The 12,277-nt window shown below is 42.9% G+C and overlaps 1 protein-coding gene across 1 annotated transcript in view; it reads left to right on the plus strand.

Moving 5' to 3' along the window:
- ITPR3 (inositol 1,4,5-trisphosphate receptor type 3) overlaps positions 1 to 12,277 on the plus strand; it is a 128,435-nt gene extending 116,158 nt beyond the window's left edge. The window contains 6 exon segments of the mRNA XM_081948825.1: positions 4,414 to 4,521; positions 5,197 to 5,315; positions 6,994 to 7,159; positions 9,286 to 9,446; positions 11,139 to 11,300; positions 11,929 to 12,277. Of these exon segments, the coding sequence (XP_081804951.1) occupies positions 4,414 to 4,521; positions 5,197 to 5,315; positions 6,994 to 7,159; positions 9,286 to 9,446; positions 11,139 to 11,300; positions 11,929 to 11,997 (785 nt within the window). The 3' untranslated portion in view covers positions 11,998 to 12,277.

The following is a 12,277-nucleotide window of genomic DNA, read 5'->3' on the forward strand; positions in this document are numbered from 1 at the left end:
ATGTCTGTACTTGTAGACTTACAATTGTTTAACATTCACGAAGCATTTATGACTTCTCCTTCACCAGTTTTTTTGTTTGGACATTAATCATTATAGCATTAATTTTAATTCCACTCTTTGACACATCATTGGCATTCCCATGCAGATCTTTAAAATGCTGTCTCCAGCACTCTTGCCCTTTAGTTCCATCCCAAATTTGTCAATACTTTTATTTTTAATTTTATTGATTTGGCTGGAGGCTCCTTGTTATGCTCTCCTCCAAAATATTTTTTGATTTCTCTGAAAATCTTTCAGTATTTGCACTTGCTTCTTTCCAACATAACCATTTCTTGTTGTATTTGTTACAGTTATTTTTCCCCCTATGAATGTGATACACAGTATCTTTCTCATCTTTATTTTCTGCAGCATTCATTTCCTTTTAAGGATTTCTTCTCATCCATGGCCTCCATATTTCTCGTTAACTCCACACATGTGCTACTTGGTAACATTGTTTTCACTGGTTTCTAAACAGCTTCCACATTTTATGCCCGCTTTCCCATTTATTCTGTTAGGTCAGGGGTAGCAAACAAGTTCGACAAAAAGAGCCAAAATTTTAAACTGTGAGAGTCAGAGAGCCACACCACGCAGTGACCTGCCAAAACAGACCTGGAAGCAATGTTCCCTCTAATTTTTTTTCGATGTTTGCTTAGCAACCAAAATGTTGGCTCAGAAACTCTGGCATTTGAAGCACGCAACTCTTAAAGCTGTCAAGTTACAAGACCCTTGCACCCCTAACGCTTTAGGGAAAAAAACCCCCAGGGGTCTTCAAACCTGACAGCTTTAACACTTGTGGACTTCAACTCCCAGAATTCCTCCTCCAGTCATGTTGCAGCGACGTCATCTGTGTGGATCTGCTCCATCTTTGCTTTCTTCATTGTGGGCAGGGCTTCTGCTGAAGATGCCGACGAGTACGAGTTGCCACCAGAATAACTGCTGCTACCTCCTCCTCCTCCTCCTCCTCCTCCTCCAACAGAATCACCAGATTTGCTCCTGAGCTCAGCGCTGGGTTACCTCTGCCCCTTCCCCCTCCTCCGTGCTTTTGAGGAGCCATGAGGCTTTTTTTCCCCTGCTCCCCCCCCCCCCCCGCCTTCCTACTGGCTCCTGCAGCCTCATGGCTCCTCAAAAGCACGGCGGAGGAGGAGGAGGGGGCAGGGGTAACCCAGCGCTGACTGAGCTCAGCTGCTCCGAGCGGAGGGGAGGCGCCGCTGCCACGCGCGGAGATGCCGGCTGGAGCTTTGGCGGCTTCATCTCAGCCGCAGCGCCGGGCGGCAAATCCGGCAGTGCTGCCTGTTAGAGGAGGATGAGGAGGAGGTGGCAGCAGTTCTTCCGGTGGCTGTGGGGGCTTTGGGGCTTCACAACTAGCCTCAGTCGCCCCGTGCTCCTCAAAGCAAGTCTGGGGAAGTCCTTTGCAGGCGGCCCATTCTAGCTGCCTGCAAAGGACCTCCCCAGCTTCCGAAAGGGAGCGCGCGATCCGAGCCACAGTATACTAAATAATGATAAGAGGCAAAGAGCCTCATTTATTTTGGCCGGGAGCCGCATGCGGCTCGCGAGCCGCGTGTTCGCCACCCCTGTGTTAGGTGATGCAAACAAGGATCCGGGTTGTTGTTTTGTTTGGAAAAATATTTTTTTATATATTGATTTTATTCATAAAAAGCATTTGTTCTGAGATAACTATCAACTACTTTATTTTTTGGAGTATAAGACACACCAAGGTTTTGAAAAGGCATTTTTTTAAAAAAAGTAGGTAGGTAGATAGAAGGAGAGAGAGGGAGAGAGAGAGAAATACAGTAGGTAGGTCGGGAGAGAGAGAGAAAAAAATACAGTAGGTAGGTAGGGAGAGAGAGAGTGGGTAGGTTGGTAGGTAAGTACCGTGTTTCCCCGAAAATACGCCAGGGGCTTATTTTCTTTTGCCCCACGAAATATGCCCTTGGGTTTATTATCAGGGAGGGCTTATTGTTTTGGGGCTGCCGGGCGGCTGCTCCCTTGTGAAGTGCCGGGCACAGCCTCAGGGGCAAAGCAGCCATGAGGTAACCATGCTCACGAGCTGCCGCCCGGCAAATCCCCTCTCCAGCCGGGAAGAGCGCCATTCACTGACCTAGGAGGTAATCCCTAAGGTGCCAAGCCATGTAGCGCTCTGCCCGCTCCCCAGCTCCTGCGGCTTTGCACATTCGGGATACCCCCTAGGTCAGTGCATGGAGCTCTCCCTGGCTGGAGAAGGGGGTTGCGCGAGCGCCTGTTCCGCTCACAGCTTCACCAAGCCCTTGCCAGGCTCTCCCAGGCCACCGCCGCTGGCTGCTGCTGCTGCTGCCCGCCGCCGCCGCCGCCGCCGCCACCCCGCGCAGCTTCAAAACTCGGGCCGAGTCTTTCAGCATCGGCCGCTCCAGGAGTGCTCTCTATGGTGGGCTGGCTGCCGGACAGGGAGTTTTCCAGCAGCCGGCCCACCATAGAGAGCACTCCTAGAGCGGCCGATGCTGAAAGACTCGGCCCGAGTTTTGAAGTTGCGCGGAGCGGGGCAGCGGCGGGCAGCAGCAGCGGGGTGGCGGCGGCGGCGGGCAGCAGCAGCAGCCAGCGGCGGTGGCCTGGGAGAGCCTGGCAAGGGCTTGGTGAAGCTGCGAGCGGAACAGGCGCTCGCGCAACCCCCTTCTCCAGCCGGGCAGAGCTCCATGCACTGACCTAGGGGGTATCCCGAATGTGCCAAGCCGCAGGAGCTGGGGAGCGGGCAGAGCGCCACATGGCTTGGCACTTTGGGGATTACCCCCTAGGTCAGTGAATGGCGCTCTTCCCGGCTGGAGAGGGGATTTGCTGGGCGGCTGCTCGTGGGCATGGTTACCTCATGGCTGCTTCGCCCCTGAGGCTGTGCCCGGCTCTTCGGGAGCCACTTCACAAGGGAGCAGCTGCCCGGCAACTCTCCCCTTCGGCCAGGCAGAACGCCACTCCCCAACCTAGCGGTATCCCGAAGGCAGCAAGCAACGTGAGCGCTCCCCCCCTCCTGTGACTTGGCGCTTTCGGAATAACGCTAGGTCAGTGAGCGGTGCTCTGCCTGGCCGGAGGGGGGGTTTATTTTCGGGGGTGGGCTTATATTTTTGCCCACGCGAAAAATGTGGCATGGGTTTAGTTTCGGGACAGGTTGTATTTTCGGGGAAACACGGTAGGTGGAGGGATAGAGAGAGAGAAATACAGTAGATAGGTAGTGAGAGAGAGAGAGTAGATAGGTAGGTAGGTGGGTAGGTAGGTAGGTAGGTAGGTAGGTAGGTAGGTAGATAGATAGATAGATAGATAGATAGATAGATAGATAGATAGATAGATAGATAGATAGATAGAGAAATGCAGGAGGGAGGGAGGGAGAGAGAGACTAGGTAGGTGGGTAGGTAGATGGATAGATAGATAGAGAAATACAGTAGGGAGAGAGAGAGGGAGAGAGAGAGAGAGAAATACAGTAGGGAGGGAGGGAGAGAGAGAGAGAGAGAAAGAGAAAAATACAGTAGGTAGGGAGGGAGAGAGAGAGAAAGTAGGTAGGTAGGTAGATAGATAGAGGGAGGGAGAGGGAGAGAGAAATACAGTAGATAGGTAGGGAGAGAGAGAGAGTAGGTAGGTAGGTAGATGTTTCCAGGTGTAGTTATTCATGTGATGGAGAAGGAAATCATTGACAACTTGCAGCACCTAAGTCTTTGTTTCTGTTGGTACAGCACTTGATCAATCTAATTCTCATCAATCACTCTAATTAAAGAGCTTTCTGAAAAGGGGGAAAAAAGTTTTTGCGCTCTGCAAACCTCCCCAAAATGGCCCATTTTTCACAAAAACGGGCCTGTTTTTTTCAAATAAAAGGCATGAATAGCCTGGGGGGGGGGGGCAAAAAAGAGCAAAAAGCGGCCCGATTTTTGTCAAAAAAATTGCATGCATAGCCTTATGGAGGCTTATAGAGTGCTGCTGGGGGCTGAGGGGGGTGGGGAACGGCACCTTTTTGCTCATTTCTGCCTTCCCCAGCCTTTAGGGGTTTTCTGAAAGCCTCCATAATGCTAGGCACAGCCATTTTGGTAAAGGGCTTGGGGAGGAAAAAAATGCTGTATTCAATGTATAAGTCGCACCCAGATTTTCAACCTCTATTTTGAGGAAAAAAGGTGCTTCTTATACTCCGAAAAATACAGTAGTACATTTTATGCCATTTTATGCAACCTATATATTTTGTGTACTTTTGTTTTTCTTTTTTTCATTTAATAGACACCTGATTGTACTTGATAATTCTATCAAAAAAATAAAAGTGACACTGCCAAATATCTAGGATGTTTGTCACAGGAAGCCACTTTCTGGATGTTTTTAAAAATTATGAACAGAAATGGGATGTTTTGACAAATCCACTGTCTCTTGTACTTCCAGCTACAGATTCTATGGCGATGCGAAGCAACTTAGGGACTTTCATGGAGACATGCAGCAATGATAAAATAAGCTGCTCTTCCTCCGATACACTGCCTGAAGTGTTGCAAGGTAAAGGGATTGTTAAAAGATGCTCCTCAGATAGGGACCCTAATAAGAATAAAGAAAACTCTTGTGTCTTTTACTGAGCATATTTGGCAGTGCGCCTTCAGCGAAATTATTCCGTGCCTTAGATCAGAGGGAAAAGTTGCCTTTGATTTTCTATTTAAGATGGCAATACCACTTAGACTTATATACCACTTCACAGCTTTACAGCCTTCCCCAAGGGGTTTACAGAGTAAGCATAACAATCTGGCCCCTCAATTTACTGACCTCAGAAGGATATGAGGCTGAGTCAACTGTGAGCCGGTGAGACTCAAACTGCTGGCAGTTGGCAGTCAGCTGAATTAACCTACAGTACTGCATTCTAACTACTGTGCCACCATGGCTATTAGGATGCAGGATTGTCTTTGTAGGCAGACATCCCAGCACCTTAAATCCAGAAAAGAAGATTCATCTGAATTAAAAGAAGCTCCATTATAATAGTGGTTACTGCTTGTTTTGGGGATCTCCTCCAATATGTTCCTTTGTCTTTTAAACTGGAACCATTAGGCAGAGCAGCCAAATTCCCCAAATGATTTCCCCTGTTTGAGCAACTGGGAAAAACGCAGAAAATCCTGGAGCTCTGAAGGTTAACTAAAGAGATTTGTCTGTTTATTTTCTGCTGTGTTGTTGCTTCTATTCCAGAAGAAGATAATACAGAACGAGCTTGTGACACGCTTCTCATGTGCATACTTACCGTCCTGAATCACGGCCTGAGAAATGGAGGTGGTGTAGGTGATATACTCAGGAAACCATCTAAAGATGTGAGTACATTTGAGACAGTCTATGTAAGAAATAACTGACCAACCCTTATATTTCTCTGAAGTCAGGAATGCTTCAGAATCTGTCAGATTGAATATAGAACTTTGAGGCAAACATGTTGAATACTCTACAAGGGTAGGCCCATGCAGAACTGGATGAAAATTTCTATTTTGTGTCTCCCAGACAGATTTTAATGTTGCTCCTTTTTGTATCAGTTGAACAGTTACTTATTTATTTAAAATATCATACAGTTGCCTGTTCTGACCCCCCACCCCCACCCCCACGCCTGTGAATAAACCAGAACACAGGCTTGGCTGTTTGCCACTGTTTAATTACTGAGATAACGAATCCTTTGGCTGAAGGCCCAGACAACTCACGTTCAATAGAGTAGCTCTGCAGCAAACCAGATAATTCAAATGAAGCAACGCATATAGTCCAAACAAACAGACATGGCTAGAATACACAGATAGATTTTCTTAACTACTAATTTGAACGGTTGTTTCCTGCAAATGTCCCCTCCCAACGCCTCACCTATAATCTCTCTTGGGAGGGGCCAATCCACAATCACCTGTGCTTAATCATTTTCTGTGAGTCTGCCTATGGAGTTGCTACTTCTGTTTCTCAGCCTTCTCAATCTAGCATCAGAGACAAACTGCCTTTGATCCTCCCTACTGCTCCATGCCTCAGGCACCTCCTGGTGGTCAACCAGCCTCTCCGGTCCCTGCTCTGAGTCCGAACCCTGCACAGGGTCCTCCACATCATCCAGGGCAGACTCATATGGTTCCTCGCTATCCGAGTCCATTAGCAGCTCAACCGGATCCTGCTGGGCCACAACAGTTGCCTCTGGGTGCCCTACAAAGATGAAAGCAGAAACCATAACCCAAATGTTACGGCGCCCAAATTAAAGCAATAAAAGCATATTAGCAGCAGCATTGCTTGCCTAAATGTTTGGCCCAAATGTCTATGGAAAGAAGTCGTCAGCGTGTTGCAAAAGATTAACAGGACATTTAGTTCTCTTGGAGGATGCTGTGTTATAGGGCAGGAAATGCCATTGAGAATGCACCATTTGAAATAAGGTCCCATAAGATGCCATTGTTAGATGGAAGAGACTCTGAACACACCTTTTTTATTAGCTGTAGCAACCAAGCAGAAACATTGGGAAAGAAGCAGCCCCTCAGATAGCCCCTGTATGTCATGTAGAGCTTTATGGTGATAATTAACATCATGACTCAAATAACTGCATTATGGACCAGCTGCAACTTCTGAATACTCTACAAGGACAGTTCTGTGCAGAGCACATTACAGTAATCCAAACAGGAGATAACTGAGTCACCATGAACAAGGTCATAGACCTCATGGTCTAAGAACTTCTCTTCAAGCTTCCGTACTTGCCCTCTTTTCTGTCTGATCCCCTTTCCTTTAACAATTAGCGTAGGTACTTTTTTCCCCAATGTTTGCAATAACAATTATTTCGATTCCATTCATATCTATTCTATTTCATATCAATTAGAGTTTTCTATTTCTGTTTCATATCAATTAGAGTTTTGATAACACACTCGTTCCCAGTAACCACATTTTTCTTCAACATTTTCTAGTGAGCAATATTTTTTGATATGACACTGGAAGAGGGAAGATATACTTGCTGATAATGACTATTCTGATTTTTTTTTAATCTTACAGGAATCCCTGTTCCCTGCTCGAGTGATCTATGACCTCCTCTTCTTCTTCATTGTCATAATCATAGTCCTTAACCTCATATTTGGTGTCATCATTGACACCTTTGCAGATTTAAGGAGTGAAAAACAGAAAAAAGAGGAAATCCTGAAAACAACATGTTTTATATGTGGTAAGCGCTTAGAGAAAGGCAGTTCTTACGCTTAACAAACATCTTCCAAGAATTTGCAAGAAAAAAAAAATACTTTTTCTCCTTTTTTTGGTATAAAACATTTTATTAATGCTTACATTTCAAGGGTCTTGTTTAAATACCAAATTCTTCTCCATCAGTGAGAGAAAACTGGTTTTATAATAAACAGGGTTAACTCTTGTTCCCAAATGAATTTTATGAAACAGTATTTCTGAAGGATATTTTATGGTGGATTTAAAGGACTCTTCAGTTTATCCAGTTTGCATCAAGATAGTTTTAAGAGATTGTTCTTACAGCAGAATATAGAAATCTATGAATAAAGATTATTCCATGTTGGTATATTAAAAAAATCAATATGTATGATTATTCTTCTGACAGAGTTAATAGGATATACATCTTGATCTATGGCAGATCTTTGAATTGTTTGCAGTGGAGCGGAGAGGATTTATAGACCCAGTCTTATAATAATAGAAGCAACAAAACAATTTGTTATGCCCCATCCCTTAAATTATATAGAAATGGAGAATGCTTAGATTTTACTGGATGATTAGCTTAGTTTAGCTTAGATTTTATGGAATTACTGGGAACTCTGTTTACTTTTGTTATTCTACTCAAGGCAAATTCCTCGGCTAAGAATATATGTGTGAGTTTTATATTAGAATTTACTTGATAGAACCCAAGTTTAAAAACAACAAAGTAAATTATGAAGGATTCAACCTACTTATTTTTAACTTATGGCATACTCTTAGGTAGAAAGCGCAGCATTTCTTTAATAAAAGTGTGGGTAATTTCACTACAATAGCTCATTGACTGATACATCCATAGATCATCTAGGCCACTGGTTCTCAATCTTCCCAATGCCGTGACCCTTTAATACAGTTCCTCATGTTGTGGTGACCCCCAACCATAAAATTGGTGTCTCGGTTCCTAAGACCATCGAAAATATGTGTTTTCCTATGGTCTTAGGTGACCCCTGTGAAAGGGCTGTTCGACCCCCAAAGGGATCCCGACCTACAGGTTGAGAACCACTGATCTAGAGGAAGTGTGCTGCCCTTCTGAATAACTTCTTTACATGTGGACACAATTTTACAGTTCTACAGTTTGCCTGTAGAATAGTGCTAGAACATGGCAGCACAAGGCTTTAAGTTTAAGAGTGAGAATGTAAACTGCCTGAAGCAATGAAATCAGTTCTATACAGCAGTACCTGTGTTTAACTTGCTTGTAGTTTAGTATCCATTTTGCAGTTCCAGGGGCAACCCTAGATTGCGCCAGTGAAACATGGCAACAAAACCATTGATTGTTGATGGTCTTGTATTATTTTGCTAAAATAAGAGACTTCATCCTATTTTAAATTCCACATTAGCTATCTACGCCAATGCATCTGATGCAGTGAGGTGGAGTTCATGAAAACTACCTTTTAATAAATATGTTAGTCTGGAAAGATTCTTCCAAGGCTCCTTGGATTTTTGGCTAACATAGATTAACAGAACTCTCATCCTGAAACATGAAAATGTTCTAAGTCTCAATGCACCATTTTTGTCTTTTGTGTCTTCAATTTACCTCCCAAATGAATGGAACATTTTATCACATCCCACTCCAAATGAAGAGAAATGAAAATATCCCCCAAATGTTGCCCTCTTTCCAGATTTCAGAGCAATATGAAGCAGTCAATCAGGCACAGCTGTCTGAGCTCGGGAGATAGTGTTGGCGTGAGAGATGTTTAGCATGAGTAGAAAGAAATGATGGATTGGTTTCTGCTACATACAGAATTTTTGAGAAGTCTTGTTTTAACAAATAATTCATCTAAGTGTCCAAACTGAACACCCTCATATGATTTTTTCTACTCCGCTACAATTCATTCATTTTCTCTTCCAGATTACTGAACTTAGACTGAAAATATCTCAAAGGCTCTCTGTTTTAAGTGTCTGCTACAAACAGGGCCATCAATCCATTAGGTAGTGTCCAATCTACTGCATTCAGATTGCTATAGGTTACAAGTGGAGGACAAATGGGCTGAAGAAAAATGCTTGGAGAACCAGACTTAGCAAGGAATGGAGGATCATAGCAGTTTCTAAGTAATATTTCATTTGACTTCACTTTCTCTACAGGACTTGAAAGGGACAAGTTTGACAACAAAACGGTATCCTTTGAAGAGCACATTAAATTTGAGCACAATATGTGGAATTACCTGTATTTCATAGTACTGGTGAGAGTGAAGAATAAGACAGACTACACAGGGCCTGAAAGCTATGTGGCACAAATGATCAAGGTGTGCATTGTTTAACTTCATAGAAATGAAGTAATAATCAAGTTTGTTATTCTCTTTGAAAAGACTGTCTGATCTTCTTAAAAGAAATTCTGCTCATTGTTCTATTGATGCTGTCCATTATGAAACTCACACCACACTTCATAGGAGTGTGGTGTGAATATCATAATATATTTGGTTTCTAATTTTTTTTAACAGATGGGGATTTATCTTTTTAAAAAATATTTAAAAGGTAAAAAGCTAAGAACCTAATTGTTTGTGACGAAGGAGGAGTGATTGCTTTTAATTTCCGACTCTCTACTGGCATTCACTTTCTCTTCTGTGGTTGACATGAGAAGGGTGGTGGCGGTGTCAGCCATACCAGTGTTGCCTTTGTGGAGGCATATCAATCCAATTTCAGGACTGGTTTTGGAACAGGGATTTGCCTAGCTTTCCCGTAGCATGACCTTTGCCAAGATGAGGAGTCTTAATGAGCCACCATATTGCTGCAGCTCCATTTTTACTAGGAAAGTTTCTGAAACATGCAGGCAGACTATTGTTCTCTCCCAATGGTGGGTTCTGGATCCTGTTGCAACTGGTACAGTGCAATGGGGCCGGGCGTCCACCACATGCACATGCACAGCACGTGCATGTGCGCAGCACAGGCATGCGTATTTACCGCCCGCAACGCTCCATGATGCTCCAGCTGCTCAGCAGAGCGTTGCGCAGGCGCCGTATGCTGTGTGCGCGGAAGCCCCAATTGGCTCAAATACAGGTAAGGAGGGCGGGTGGGCCCTCCAGAGTACCATACTGGAACAGTACCTGGTGCTCCCAGCAGGCACCGGTCTGCTCGTACCAGGGCGTACCGGTCGTATCCCACCACTGTTCTCTCCCATGGATTTTACATAATTCATGTTTTCACTAATTACTTTGGCAATCAGAATATAGGCTGAATCACCACCAATTTATAAATGAATCAAGTCAGAAAAGGTAGATGTTGAAATATTTGACTGTTTGTGCTGTTCTGGAAGACCCAATTTATATGACAGTGATATTAGGCTCATCATTGCCACAAGCAGCAATGATATGGGTGATTCACAGCATTTGCTAATCAAGAACCCCACAAGTCAACCATAAGATACAAATATTCTATCGGTACTTGCTAATCAGGTATGTGTCATATAGATTTATGACTGTTCCTGAAAGAGGGAACAGCGTGATAACTGTTTATATCCCATTGTTCTTGCAATTACTCGAAATAGCCTGGAAACTTTGAACTGTTCTAGGTATATATATATATATTTACACTAGTTGCCAGTATATTTCCACATTTCAAAATATTTATTTTGATTGTCAAAATTTCCAAAGATTTGGGATTAGGTTGCCATAAAGGAGGTTCTCTGATACTTAGCTTTTAATTATCATTTGAGATTTCTGTTAGGTACCTTCAACCCATTCATCAAGTGAGGCAGTAGCTCCAAAGGAGAAGGCATTATTAATAGAATATCAATCCAGACAGACTCATCTGGCACTTACATAGTATTTTCACTTCTTCAGGCATATTAAAGAGATATTTTATTTTAGGTTATATAACTCATACCAATTTTATTTCCGCCTAGGAAGATCTTACTCTATTTTCAGTCTTATTGTATGTTTTGTTTCTAACAATTCTAAACTCTTGTTTAAATTCCTGGTTTTTTAAAATAATCATTGCAGAACAAGAATTTGGATTGGTTCCCTCGGATGCGAGCCATGTCCCTGGTCAGTAATGAAGGTGAAGGAGAACAAAATGAGATCCGATGTCTTCAGGATAAACTGAATTGCACCATGAAGTTGGTATCTCATCTCACTTCACAGTTGAACGAGTTGAAGGAGCAGGTAATCAAAACATCTAATATTTTCTTCTTTTTGCTGGACTATATATTTCTAAATTTTAGAAAGGGCTAGGATATTAAGTGTCAAGTTATGTATTTTGAAGGACACAAATGTGTCTCATTAAAAAATGACATACTGATTTCAGAAAAATGTAGAATGTGCAGTTTTCTGAGAAATTCTCAGCTATGTCAGAAGTAAAATGTACTATTCACGAAATAGCTAGCTTCCTCGATCCTTTTTAAGGTTTCAAATTATGCTTTCCATTTTCTTGCACCAAATGCCCGATTTAGTTTGTAATCAGCATAAGGCTTCCCTTTGATGGAAACGATCTACTTATTTTTAAAAAAAATCAATTGTATTTGGAATAGTTTATCTTCCAGTAAAGTATAGCTGGAGTGCATTATATAAGCTTCTTGAGGATATTTATTTGTACCAATAATTTGCATGAAGTGGAGGAATACCCACTTCCTCCACGTCTCAGCCTTTGAAAAGGTTGAGACGTGTGCAACAGCTATGTTATTGCAAACTATCTAAAGTCGTTTATAGTTCAAGAACTATAGCTGTTGTGAATCCTTAATTAGAAAATTTAAGAACCATGTTTTAATGTTCCTTTTTTTACTGCAAATTTCAGATGACAGAGCAAAGAAAGCGAAGGCAACGAATGGGTTTTGTGGATGTCCAGAATACAATAAATCACTGAGACAGTGGAATCCAAGTCTTCAAACAGAAACTGTAGTATATAGATATGTATGCACTTCCTGAAGAGGTATTGGTACTAAGTTCCTTGCAAAGTTTTTATAGACAAGGAACATTGGTCCAGGCTGTGACAGTTCGTAAAACCTCAGCACTTCCTTTTATCTCAAGCAGGACTAATTGAAGGCATTTAATTCAGCAAGAAACTGAAGCCATGACTAATTGTTTCTTCATATGCATTCAGTTTGCCATACCTTTGAACTGTAATAAAACTGTTCCTTCTTTTT

The sequence above is a fragment of the Natrix helvetica genome (assembly GCF_964273705.1).
Source record: "Natrix helvetica genome assembly, chromosome: 3".
Classification (NCBI taxonomy): Eukaryota; Metazoa; Chordata; class Lepidosauria; order Squamata; family Natricidae; genus Natrix; species Natrix helvetica.